Here is a 14724-nt window from a genome sequence, read left to right on the forward strand (position 1 = left end):
GTAATTTCAGAAAAATAACTGTAAGTTCTAATATGTAGGCTACTTTCTGACTGGAAAAATATATTATTACCACATCTGAATAAAAGGTACAAATTAAATAAAGTCCAACTGGGGGTGCCTGGCTGGCTCAGTACAGCATGTGACTCTTGAACTCAGGGTAATGAGCTCAAGCCCCACATTGGGTGCAGATTACTTAAAAAAATAAAAAAATAATAAAACAAGCAAGCAAGCCCATCTGGTCGTGGTGTCTTAATTCCATCAGAAAAGTTCAAAGTTCAGCCTGATTTGATGGACCTATTATTTCTTTGATTTCTGTTATTAGCTTTTCAGATGTGATTCTGGGTGTAATCCTGTGTTCTATTTATTAAAAAACCATATTGTTGCACAATCCTTCACAAGTATTTCCCTAGTAAACTTTAAGCCTGAGCTTTTCAGTAAAATACTGTACAACAGGCAAGTTTTTTCCTAATGAGCCTAAATGAGCTACCATTAAGCTCTCTAACCTAGTGAAAGATATTCTGACAGTATTTGTAGCAATTTTCTTTAGCCTCTGAACCAGCTGTTAATTGGTTAATTTGTATGACTTCAATAAAAGGAATACTTCTTATTTGGGGATAAGTTTGTGGGCACCCCAGTTAATAATCACTGCCATATAATAAAAATGTTTTGGAATGAGAAGAGTGCTTGGTGCATGAATAGTGCATAGACAGTAAAATGCAAGAGCCACCAAAGTAGACAATTCTCACAGAATCTGCACCTTAAAATTACTGGAAGGAGGCTAGGGTCAATAGAAATACTTTTAGTTTTGTTACAGAAAATAGGAAGCTTCCTTATTAGTACTCCAACTTCACCAATTATTATCAACAAACGTGGAATCGCAATCATTATCAGTTAAAATTACCTTAAAGGTAAGAGCACTCACTATGTAGGTCAAATGACCAGAGGTAATATAAACCATGTTGTTTTGCTTTCCCTCTTTCTCTCTGTGCCTCAATGATTTGAAACTTTCTCCATTACAATATTTGCGTAAAAGAATTTGTATATTTATGTAACATGTACACGTTTGTGTTATATTTGTCAAAAATGAATTAGATTTAAAAAGAATGTGAGAAACAAAAATAGTGCTTGTTCAGGGCAAAGTAGAGATGAAAATAGTTACTGATCAGTGATAAAGAAATCTCTTTATGCCCATATGTTGTATTGATGAGCTTGTGTCCCCTCTCTCGCTGTCAAATAAATAAATAAAATCTCTTTTTAAAAAAAAAGGAAGGATCTAGAATAGTAGTAGAATCATTAAAAAAAATGGCTACTTTTTTTTTTTAGGAGATTTTATTTATTTATTTGACAGAGAGAGCACAAGCAGGGGGAGAGGCAGAGAGAGAAGCAGGCTCTCCAATGAGCAGGGAGCCCAATGTGGGGGCTTGATCCCAGGACCCTGGGATCATGACCTGAGCCAAAGGCAGACGCTTAACCGACTGAGCCACTCAGGTGCCCCCAAAATGGCTACTTTAAAAAATACTACCCAAAATTATTTACCAAAAAAAAAAAAAAGTTTTTAAAGATTTTATTTATTTGCGAGAGAGAAAGACGGAGAGCACAAGCAGGGAGAGTGGCAGGCAGAAGGAGAAGCAGGCTCCCTGCTAAGCAAGGAGCCTCATGCAGGGACCCTGGGATCATGACCTGAGCTGAAGGCAGATCTGATTGAGCCACCCAGGTGTCCCAATTAACAGTTTTTATTTATTTTTTTTAAAGATTTTATTTATTTATTTGAGAGAGCGAGAATGAGAGAGAGAGAGAGAGCACATGAGAGGGGGAAGGTCAGAGGGAGAAGCAGACTCCCTGCTGAGCAGGGAGCCTGACGTGGCACTCGATCCCGGGACTCCAGGATCATGACCTGAGCTGAAGGCAGTCGCTTAACCAACTGAGCCACCCAGGCACCCCCCAATCAAGAGTTTTTAAAAAGACAGTCAAACCGAGTATGCTATTGTGTAACTTATTTTGCCTATATCCACTGCTTGAAAAAAAACTTACCTATTGCCATGAATATTTCATTTACATTCATCGATGTTTTAGCTGATGTCTCCATGAATAATAAACTGTTGTCATCTGCATAGGACTGTGCTTCCTGTTTATAGAACAACAACAAAAAAGACATATATCCTTTGCCCATACTATACCTGACTTTTTTTTTATTTTAAGATTTTATTTATTTATCTGACAGAGACAGCGAGAGAGTGAACACAAGCAGAGGGAATAGGAGAGGGAGAAGCAGGCTTCTCGCTGAGCAGGGAGCCCGATGCAGGGCTCGATCCCAGGACCCTGGGATCATGACCTGAGCTGAAGGCAGACGCTTAACGACTAAGCCACCCAGGTGCCCCTATACCTGACTTGTTTTTGTTATAGAATAAGAGGCTTCCTTATTACTACTCCAACTTGATTACCTATAATCAGCAACTATATAATAAACAATTGTTACTAATTAAGAGCGGTAAGAGAACTCCTGTAGGATACCTTCACAAATTTCTTTTTTGCCTTAACTTCTTGCACTATCCCATTCTGATTCTTCTGGTCTCACATTAAATTTGATTTCAAATGGTAAGTTCCAGAGGGTGGAAAATTATCCTATTCTAAATATAAAATTCTCTTTGATCTCTATGGCAAATTTTATTTATGCTTATCATTTGCAATGAAATCAAAGAGAATCCAAATATCTAATACTGGCTTCAACTACTAAATGGCTAGCTATATGTTAATTTTGAATATGTCATAAATCATTCCTTTAAAAATACTACTACTCTACATTTTTGTCATGCTTTACAGTTTACATGTATCATTGCCTTGATCCTCAAGTTGTTGTGAAGAGCAACCAATCATCTTACCCATTTAATGGAAAAAAAAAAAAGGAGTTTCCTTTGAACTGTTATGTGAGAAGGCCACTTGTGACTCTAACTTAAGGGCTCTATCTCCCCCTCTATGCGGGAGAGGTAACCATCTTAGAAAGAGAATAGGTATTATACCTCACATGATTGTAACCAGAATTAAATAAAATCACAGGTGCAACATACTCAGCTTACTACCTACTGATGCCAAGAAATATTAGTTCCCTTTCTCAGTCCATGTACCCCATCAATAGCCATCATCAAAGACAATTATCCCATCACTGATATTATATATATAAAATGACCACAACACGGGGCGCCTGGGTGGCTCAGTCGTTAAGCGTCTGCCTTCGGCTCAGGTCATGATCCCAGGGTCCTGGGATCAAGTCCCACATCGGGCTCCCTGCTCTGCGGGAAGCCTGCTTCTCCCTCTCCCACTCTCCCTGCTTGTGTTCCTGCTCTCACTATGTCTCTCTCTGTCAAAAAAATAAATAAAAATCTTTAAAATTAAAAAAAAAAATGACCACCACAAACTTCTCTCATAGAGAAGCTGAAGAGGAAAAGAAAAGGGAAAATTTAAAAATGTCTAACTAGAGACATTTGTTTTTCAGTAATTGTACTTTATCTTGTATCAGGGAACATTCTTAATTAGCTATACTAAGTAACATATAAAGTGGATTTTTTGAGCCTTTATTTTTGAAGGCCCTTTTTTTGTTGGTTTGTTTTAAGATTTTTTATTTATTCATTTTGAGAGAGACAGCGAGAGCACGAGTATGGGAGGGGGCAGAGGGGGAGAGAGAGAGAGAGAGAGGCAGGTTCCTTGCATAGCAGGGAGCCCAACATGGGCCTCAATCCCAGGACCCTGAGATCATGACCTGAGCCAAAGGCAGACGCTTAAGCAACTGAGCCACCCAGGCGCCCTTTTGAAGGCCCTTTCAAGAACCACGTAAGTGTAAGCTGTATGTGTATATGTGGGTATGTTTATGTGTGCTGATATAAATATTGGCAGATAAGTAAAAAAGGTTAGGAAAGATACTAAAGTATGTGTGGGGGTGGAGGGATTAGGGTAGGAGGCAATCACCTTTTGCTTTATATACTTATGCACTATTTGTCAACAATTACTTCTTTTGTAACTGTTTAGGTCAACAAAATTTTTTTCTTTAAGAGAGGTAGAGAGGGGCAGAGGGAGAAGGAGAGAGAGAATCTCAAGCAGGCTCCACACCCAGCGCAGAGCCCGATGTAGGGCTTGTTCTCATGACCCTGAGATCATGACCTGAGCCAAAATCAAGAGCTGGATGCTTAACCGACTGAGCCACCCAGGAACCCCGGTCAGCAAAATCTTTGAATCAATTTATATATTACAACATGTAAGGACATTTAAAAATTCAGATTTATCATGAGAAACATTATATTACATATAGTAGATCTACATTTGCTTAAAAAATTGTTTTCTATTATTTGCATGGCTTTAACATTATAACTATAATTCACGTGTGGATACAGAAGAAAAATTTACAATACATGTGTGCCTTCAAACATACCTGGAAATCGACAGCTCTTTTATTTGCAAGGTCAGCCTTGTTTCCTGATAAAGCTATTACAATGTTAGGACTGGCTTGCCTCTGAAGTTCTTTAACCCAGTTTTTGGCTCTGGCAAAGGACTCCTGGGAAACAAAAAAACAGCTATTTGGCAAATGCTCAAAAAATGGTTAGGGCGCGTCTCTGTAAGACAAGGCTTTAAAGACTCTTGAATGTGACTCAGAAAGAAATTCTTAGGACTACTGTATTATTTGAGACACTTTAATCTTTTTTTTTTTTTTTTTTTAAATCAGCTCTTCTAACTCATAAAAGCTTTGGCATAAATGTCATGATTGGCTATTAGAAAAAAATTCTGAATACCATAACTGTATGTTCAAATTATTTTCATTGTAGAATACATTTCTACTTACCTCATTTGTGATATCATATACAACTATGGCTGCTTGTGCTCCTCTGTAGTACATTGGTGCTAGGCTATGGTATCGTTCTTGACCAGCTGTATCCCATATTTCAAACTTTACTGTTGTGTCATCAAGACACACAGTTTGGGTTAGAAAAGCAGCTGAAAGAAGAAAATGTCTGCAATAAGTTTATCATTTTTACCCTAGTATTTTCATAATATAGAAAAACAGCAGGAAACATGATATACTGCATATGCACAGGTAATAGTGGCTTTAGAGACTTGCAAGATCTGGGCCTTGAAACCTGATAGACATATATGCTTATGTAAGACCTTCATAGTAAAATCACAAAGATTTTTTCTACATTCTTAAAAAGTTTATTGTAATAGTAAAATAGTTTAATAAACATTTCTTAAATTGTTTTACACATTGTAAACTAAAAAATTTTAAATTAAAAACAATTTAGGAAATATATATATATTGATATTCTTGAAAAACTGCATGGGGGGTGGGGGGGAACACACAGAGAAAGGATTGGCATAGCTATAACTATCGTCTACATTGTCAACGCAATGCCCCCTGTTCCATTCTCCTGGTATTTATTGGCATACTCTGGGGATTTAGTCCCAGGCCTATATCACTAGATATTTTTTGTTGTATTATTTTCCCTTCAAAAATAACACTTTAATTTTTAAACTGTTATGATCTCAATCTAGACTTAATGTGTTAAATATACATTCAATATTGACTCCTAGCTGTTTCAATCCTTGTTGTATAGATTTTTTGCATTTGTGCTTTTTCATCAGTTCTTTTCTCAGATTTTAACAAGAAAGTATCCTTTTTTTTTTTTTTAAGTAATCTCTATGCCAAACATGGGGCTTGAATTCACAAACCCAAGATCAAGAGTCACAAGCTCTACCAACTAAGCCAGCCAGGCATCCCAAGGAAGTATTATTTTATAGTGATGTTTTTGCTTTTAGGGTTAAGAAGTTGCTGTCCAATCTTGCAAATTATGGTATCACTTATTTTCTGAACTGCTTGTTGAGAATAGTACGAAGTAAAATGTCCATTATGATCTTCTCAGTTCTAAGAATAAACACCAAGAAAAACACTGCAATGGATATTTACAAAAAACGAAAAGCCATCAATTTATAAAAAATTGGTTATAATCAAGTGACTTGAACTTTAAAATATCAACTGTTAGAGTAAGTTTCTAAGTATTGCTAGCTGCACTAAAATAAAGATACTTGGGAAAGAGACCTACACATAGCCATTTTTAGCAGCATGCTGACATCTTAGTTCTTTTCCTTCATTAACTGGTAGTTAAGCCCCGGCTGCTCTATCATTCATCATGTTAGTATGCCCCTCCCTTTTACTTTTAGCTGAAGGTGTGATATTCAACTCTTTCTCCCAAATTGGCATGGAATTAAAGTTATAAAAATTTTTTTTCTAAAACTCTGGGGGCACCTGGGTGGCTCAGTCGGTTAAACGGCTGCCTTCAGCTCAGGTCATGATCCCAGGGTCCTGGGATCGAGCCCCGCATCAGGCTCCTTGCTCAGCAGAGAGCCTGCTTCTCCCTCTCCCTCTGCCTGCCTCTCTGCCTACTTGTGCTCTCTATCTCTCCGTCAAATAAATAAATAAAATCTTTAAAAAAAAAAAATTTTTTTTTTTTTTTCCTAAAACTCTTTCCTCTCATGCAAGAGAATTATGATCCATTTCTGGAAATTGTAGTTTATCTAGTGATGTCAATTTTTCGTAAGTGATTCACTAATTAATATCAAATCTGCTGAATAAGCCAAGTCTAATTAGATATTCTTTTACATTAAATATTACATTTATTTTTCAAAGTATTTTTATTTCCATGGTTGATGGCTTTATATTAGCAACTATAACCTTAGTTTTGCAAACATCTTAATTGGAAATGTCTTTATTTTAAGCAGATTCTAATTAATAGTCCTGTGAATTCTCAGAAGTGGCTAGTCATAATTAAAATATATTCTAATTCATCAAACTTTTTCACATACGAAGTTAGCAGAAATATCCATTTTCTTAAATCCTGTATTTATGGTAAAGGATACCAAAAAAGGACTATGTCACTTTTTCAGTCATGAAACATTCTCCTGCAGAATCAAAAAAATATTCTTAAACACTTTAAGCCTCTAAAACAGTACTTTTTCCATAAAATGAAAAGAAGGAAAAAAAATGGATCACAAAAATACAGGCCATTTCTCAAGTAGTTTGATACAACTTAAAAAAAACTGGATCACAATTTGCATTCAGACTTTGTTTTTTCTATGACCACAAAATACACTGGTAGTAAAAACATTCATTTACACTTACATAAATCAACCTGAGGTTCAGAAACATAACTATTAGTTATGCTGCCTTAAAGGAAATATAATCTGATTCTCAAACACAAAAGATATCACAAAAGTCTACCAGTCTTTTTTATAAATGTATGTACAAAAATGACAAATAAAATACAGGCAAAGAAATTTCAACAAATACATTAAAAGAACAAAAGCCATGACCAAGCAGATTCAGAAACACAAAGCTATCACACCAGCAGGCTAAAAAAGAAAAATCGTGTATTTAAATAAATTACAAAAGGGCATTTGAGGCAATATCCATTCCTAATACACATGTAGGATTCTTTCAAGTTTATCAAGTGTCCATTCTATCTGTAAGCCCGAAATAAGCATTTTGCTAAGCAGTCTCTCTAAATTTCTAGAAACCAAATAAATAAGACTGTCCACTATCACCATTATTTTTTATTATTTCAAATATCCATAGATAGATTTCTGAAAAGATATTATTTGTAAGAGGAAAGAATGACAAGAAAATCCAAAGGCATCAGCTAAAAAAGTGTAGGTAATGAGTTCTTTAAATTGACCAGAACAGATTAAAGTCAACAGCCTTACAACACACTGGCAATAACCAGGTTTTCAGTGTTATGCTGGGAGGAGAATGAATCCCAATCATATTAACAAAGAACAAGAACAATCAATTCACTCAACTCTTAGAAAGCATCCTTCATCACACCCTATTGTACAGCGCCCACTTCTGTGCAATGAACATTTTCACACTTTTTGTAATCACTGATTTGTATAATCCTTTTCTTCTAGACTGGGAGTTTCTTGAGAAATTACTGTTTGTAATTACTGCTATTGTTCTCCATACGCAACATCTAATAAAAATCCCAGGTCATATATTCAAAACGTTCACTAAATGAAGTTCATAAAAGGTATGTGGCACTATTTTGGGGGTATCTTAGATAACATATGCATAGACAAACAGTTCCCAAATGGGAAAAAAATTGACATTTCAAAAGGCCTCTACTCAAGTCATTATATAACTAACAATCGCAAACAAAATACCATCAAGATCTTTATAACTTGGTAATACCATAGTTTTGTTCATGTGGTATGATAAACAGAGCATAATGCTGGAGGAGGAGAAAAGGACCAGTATTTAGTGGCCAGGGAATGGGTCTTAGGGTACATCAAAAACACATTAAAACAATTAAAAGTGTTGGAGGGCCACAAGAACAGAAATACTGTCTGTTCCAGGATAATCCTGTATTATTAGACATTACATACTGCAAGACCATCATGATTCCTTAACGTTCTCAAGTTTTCAAATACTTCTCCCATAAAACTCAGTGAAGTACAGCTGACATCTTCATGACATCCTTAATACTTCTAAAATTACACTGCTAGTCATTTATAAGGTTATAAAAATAAACTCTGACACTCAAAATATAAACTACTACATCAATACTGTAGCAACATTAACCACTACAAACTTACCTGAATCTGCACAACCACTTTAATTTATCCAAAACGTCTATTTTCTGGCTAAGAACCATCACTTTCTTAGACCTCTTCATTTTCTCTTCACTTCATCACCAGCACTAGCAGTTGGTTTTCTTTTCGGGCCCATATTTCACAAAGAAACAGCTTTTATCACTTCGAGAGAGTTAACTGTGTACGCGACGACAAGTAGAGAAAAACAAAGCTGCGTTGAGATGTGGGTGCTGGCCTGTCTAAATAGGCTCCCTCTTTGAGCTACATGATCAGTTCCTGTTGGTAAGGCTGGCAGCAAGCAAGTAACATTTCAGTCTCAGCAAAACTACAAATTAGTGAATCATAGACCTTGCAGTCAGCTGAGAATAGCTGAAAACTGTAAATGTTAAATCTGCAAATACCAAAGGCCTATATTAATGGGTAAGACCTTCATAAATAATAAGAAAGAGACACTGCAATATACTGGACCAGGGAAAAAATATCCAGATCAATAGCATTAACCAAAGGTTAACAACTAAGAAAAAAAAGCTTAATCTAACAACTAAAATGATTCTACAAGAATTAAACAGAAGGGCATAAAAGAGAAAAACCAAGGAACCAATACCACCTAACTTCTTTTTGAATTTGATAAACAAGAATTACCTTATTAGAACTGACCAAAAATCCTATGAGATTATCAGTTTGATTACATAAAAATTTGATTTTGTTTGCAAACATGTATCATCACCCCAAACACAGGGGTGAAGACATTTTAGGAAAATTTCTACAAAGAAAAATAAAATAAAATAAAATAAAAAAAAGGAAAATTCCTACAGTGGATACTAAGAGATTAAATTTTAGTATGTGGGATAGCTCATATAAATCTTAAGAAAAACTTCAAAAGCATAAGCATCAAGGATAAATGTGTAAAGAAAATTTGCAACATAAAAAGTCAACATCACTAGTAATAAAGAAAATCATCCTTATAGCAAAAAGTTGAAAAGAAAAAGGCTGTTTTACCTCTAACTTAGCAAAAAGGAAAAAAAAAAAACTTAAAAAGTGTGGCACAAACTCACATATTGCTGGTGACACTGTGTAACTGTTTTTGAAAATAATTCTGCCAACACGTAGCAAAACCATGAAAATGCTCAGAACTCATGGAATCTCCAAGAGGTGGTATGGGGAGCAGGAGAGTAGGGAGAACAAACCTTTATGTTCAAATAATTTTTGTATTTAACAATTAGGAACAACCTAAATGTATAAATGAAAAGGTACTGGTGGCTTAGTAGGTATTAAGTAGCAAATAAATAAAAAATGGTTATAAAATGACCATTTAATTGCCAAAAAGTAAAAAAAAATATATATATAAATATATATTAAGTACATATATGAATTCCTGGTAGAGATATGGTACATCTATGTAAAATCATGACTAGAAATGCACAGAAGAAACTAAAAACCAGTAGTGTCCTCATAGTAAGATCATGATTCAATGTTCTCCCTTAGGTAAACTTCGAGAAGTAGTGGATTTGTGGCCTTTTAAACTGAAAGGTAAGAATATAATTGCCAGAAAAGAGAAGGGCCTTGGTTCTGGTTCTCAGAAATAGATCAAAAAATCCAAGTTAGAGAGACTGTCTGGAAGTGATTTACCGGAGAAGCAAAGGTTTTTAGAGGGAAGGAATTTAATAACTGAGTTCAATGGATCAAACTTCAAGATGAATATCCAATCAGGGAGAAGGATGGCAGGAATTGACCAAGTAGCATCAAGAACCAGGTACCAAAATTATCAGGGTAGAAACTGGCTTTGGGAAATGAGTATCAACAGCAGTAACCTAATATAATGGATTTTCTCCGATGAGCACTGACTTTAGATAAAATTGTACACAAAGAAGAAAATATGGATAGTCTAGAGCTGACAGCAGACAAAATAAAAAACTGTGCCCATTTTTATTTCCTATTAAAATCATATATGCATAGTGAGGAATACCCAAGTTGACTATAGCAGCAAAAACCATGTATTCAAGGAAAGAGTTACATTTCAATTAATGTGAGAAAGAGAAGGGTAATAAAAAAGATTAGCAGAGAAGAAAGCATCCACAGTGACTGAACTCCCCCCAAAAATACTCCAAAAAGCAAATTCATCTTATGAGATGATCTGTAAAATACTAATCGCGTAGGGTTCATTCTTAAAATTAATGAGCATCTGATAAGAGACTGATATCCAGAATATATAAAGAAATCCTACAACTCAGCAACATGAAAAATTTAATAGACATTTGTCCAAAGAAGACATACAAATGAGCAAGAAGCAAAGATGTTTAACATCACTAATCTGTGGGAAAATGAAAATACCACAATGATATACCACTTCACACCCATTAGGACAGCTATTAACAAAACAATAGAAATCAAGAGTTGGCAAGGATATGGAGAAATTGGAACCCTTGTGCACTGATGGGAATATAAAATGATGTACTGCTATGGAAAATGGTACAGAGATTCTTGAAAAATATTAAACAGAATCACCAGATGACACAGCAATTCCACTTCTGATATACACCCAAAAGAATGTTCAGAGCAGCATTACAAGAGCCAGGAGGTGGAAGAAACCTAAGAATCAACAAAGAAGTATCAATGAAAGATAAGCAAAATGTGCTATTATACATGTGATAAAACATTATTCTTCCTTAAAAAGGAAATTTTGACACATCAGAATATAGATGAACCTTGATGACATGCTAACTGAAATAAGCCAATCACAAAAAAGATACACAGTATAATTTCCCTTATAGGAGATTGCTAGAGCAGTGAAATTCACAGATGGAAAGTGGAATGGTATTTGCTATGGGCAGGGGTGGGGAAGAATGGCTATTTTTTAATAAGTAGAGCTTCAGGTGGGGGAAGATGAAAAAGTTCTGAAGACAAGGAGTGCTGATGGCTGCACAAGGTTCATGTACTTAACGCCACAGAACTGTACCCTTAAAAGATGCTTAAATTGTAAATTTTATATTTACATTTTATATTTACATTACATTTTATATTTACATTTAGCAACATCTAAAGGTAACTCTTGCCAAGTGACCTGCAATCTTGGAAAATATTAAAGGACACCTGACTATCCTAAGGGAATCCACTAACCAGGACATAAACTAGTCACACCTCAACTGTTGAACATTATACTACTATTTCTGATACTAAACTAATGCACATTCTTTTAAAATTAGCCTTGAAGAGTTTGAGTTTAGTTAGTATTAAGTTTGTGCCCCAAACCTAAACACCCTACAATGAACTGATAAAACCAGGATTTGAAATTTAAGGCTAAGAACCTGTGCTTTCCCCACCAAGGGCCCAAACCTTTTAAAATCTTTACTCAACAGACTGGATTTATATAACAAGGATGCATCAAATAATAAATTGGAAGCAGAATGAACACATTACAAAGAGGAAAGGCAAAGAAATGGGAGAAAGGGGAGAGGTTGTTAGAAGTTATTAAATAGTATCAGTTATGAGATGATCTCCAAAGAACAGAAACAGAGAAAAAGTTAATAAAATTAACTTAGACATTGTATCTGTGGACAATAGATATTTTATTAAATAGTTTAAATAGTACTTTACTAAATTCTCATAATATGCAAGGAAAAGATGACTTCTGGTTTCTGATTCTGCATGTATGGAGCTTAGAAGTCACCACCCTACCCTAACGTGTAGAAAGATGAACAAACTGAAAAATCGACAACTCTTTTTAGATCTGTAAGAAAAGTGAGGTCACAGGGCAATCTACTTGTTCTAAAATTGGACAGAAAGGTGGATACAGTAAGGACACAGATCAGAAGACTGAGGAAACCAGCTCAGGTACAAAAACCTGAGCTGTAATTGACAAACTGCTGGAAATTAGGTGCAGACAAGTCAAAAACTATAGAGGGGGCAAAAACAAACAATTCAGACTACATCAAATAAAGCTTTTGTACTGCAAAGGAAATCATCAACAAAATGAAAAGGCAACCTGCTGAATGGGAGAAAATATTTGCAAATGATATATCCAATGAGTGGTTAATATCCAAAATACATGAAGAACTCCTACAACTCAACACCCAAACAATCCAATTAAAAAATGGACAGAGGGCCTAAATATGTTTTTCCCAAGAAGACATACAGATGGCTAACGGATACATGAAAAGATGCTGGACATCACTAATCATCAAGGAAATGCAATTCAAAACCACAATGAGGTATCACCTCACACAGTCAGAATGGTTAGTTAAGAAACAAGAAATAACAAGTGTTGGCGAGGATGTGGGGAAAGGGCAGCCCTAGCGCACTGTTGGTGGGAATGTAAACTGGTACAGACACTACAGAAAACATTAAACATTAAAATTTAAAAATATTAAAAATAGTAATACACGATCCAGTAATCCCACCTCTGGATATTTACCTGAAGAAAATGAAAATGCTTATTCGAAAAGGGAAAGCTTGTCCCCTCGCCCCTTCTCTTTAGTGATACACCTTCTCAGCTGGGTTCAAGAACCCAGCACTCAATGCTTCCTAGACAGAACCTCCCAGATCTTTAAAGCATTACTGGCCTTGAAAATGACTCTTTAATGTTTAGCAATAAACCGATCCACTAAGTCAGCTTAAAAGTGTTAATATCTGAGAATTTTCAACATAGGAATGGAAAAGGACAAGTTAAAGAAGGGAGAAGAGGGGCACCTGGGTGGCTCAGTTGGTTAAGCGTCTGTCTTCAGCTCAGGTCATGATCTCACGGTCCTGGGATCAAGCCCCATGTCAGGCTTCCCGCTCAGCCGGAGGCCTGCTTTTCCCTCTCCCTCTGCCTGCTGCTCCCCTGCTGTTCTCTCTCTCAAATAAATAAATAGGTTCTTAAAAAAAAAGAGAGAGAGAAAGAAGGGAGAAGAGACAAGGAAGACTTTAACTCCCAGAGTAACACTTACAGGAAACCTATAATCCTAGAATATAATTATTTAAGCCATGCAATGCCTGAAGAAACAAACTGGAAGTATCTCCAAGGGAGGAAAGAAGTGATGAAAAGACTGGAATCCTTTTGATCCTACCATCATTCGATAAAATTATTTTTGGCTTAATAACTACATCTAGAAATTGATCTTACAGAATTTAAGTCCAGAGTGGAAAAAAATTCCGAGAAAATATCCACTATCAGATGATTACCTAAAACAGCAAACAAAAATGCAAACATTAAGGGCGCCTGGGTGGCTCAGTCGTTAAGCGTCTGCCTTTGGCTCAGGTCATGATCCCAGGATCCTGGGATCGAGTCCCACATCGGGCTCCCTGCTCGGCAGGAAGCCTGCTTCTCCCTCCCCCACTCCCCCTGCTTGTGTTCCCTCTCTGGCTGTGTCTCTCTCTATGAAATAAATAAATAAAATCTTTAAAAAAAAAAATGCAAACATTAAATGTTCAACAGTAAGAGTACAGTTAAAGAATGTGAGATTACCAGTTACTAAAATAAATACGAACACAACAGAGATATTGAAAAATTACCATTAATAAATGAAATGGAATATAATAGCATGATTATTACAAATGAATTCACAGAATGAAGTTATAGTTAACAGAGAAAGGAAACACAATGGACTAAAAATGTAAGATTCCTGATCTCACTAATAGAAAAAGTACAATAAAAAATGCAGAACGGTAAAATCTAAAGTCCCTGAGATAGTAAAGTAGGTAACAGGCATTCTGTACACTGTTGTTGAAGGGCTGTCTGGAAAATTTTGCCAGATATACAAATGTATGTAACCTCTGACAAAGACAATCAACTTCTAGAAATTTATATAATAGAAATACTGGGATATATGAGAAGTGACTATGAATTATTCACTGCACTACTGTTAACAGCCAAAAATATGAAAGAGTGTGCAAATTCAAAACTAAAGAACCAGTTTAAATATACATCGATATGATCCGTGCAATGAAATACTGCTACAGCCAAGAAAAATGAAGATGCCCTTCCTAAAATGATATGGACAGATCTTTGACAGATTTTGTTTTCCAAGATGGCTTAACAAGATTCCTATACCACATTCTTCTTTCATGACACCTACACTCCTTTGAATCTGTGTGAGCCTGTGACTAGAACATAATTGATGC

The 14724-nt window shown here is 35.7% G+C and overlaps 1 protein-coding gene across 1 annotated transcript in view; it reads right to left on the reverse strand.

Moving 5' to 3' along the window:
* The window catches only part of RAB5A (RAB5A, member RAS oncogene family), a 30603-nt gene that overhangs the window by 3306 nt on the left and 12573 nt on the right, over positions 1 to 14724 (reverse strand). Inside the window, exons 3-5 of the mRNA XM_034993920.1 lie at positions 4829 to 4980; positions 4421 to 4543; positions 2032 to 2125 (exon numbers count right to left, since the gene is read on the reverse strand). Of these exons, the coding sequence (XP_034849811.1) occupies positions 2032 to 2125; positions 4421 to 4543; positions 4829 to 4980 (369 nt within the window). The remainder of the gene's footprint in view (positions 1 to 2031; positions 2126 to 4420; positions 4544 to 4828; positions 4981 to 14724) is intronic.

The sequence above is a fragment of the Mirounga leonina genome, unplaced genomic scaffold (assembly GCF_011800145.1).
Source record: "Mirounga leonina isolate KUSES-001 unplaced genomic scaffold, KU_Mleo_1.0 Mir_115, whole genome shotgun sequence".
Lineage (NCBI taxonomy): Eukaryota > Metazoa > Chordata > Mammalia > Carnivora > Phocidae > Mirounga > Mirounga leonina.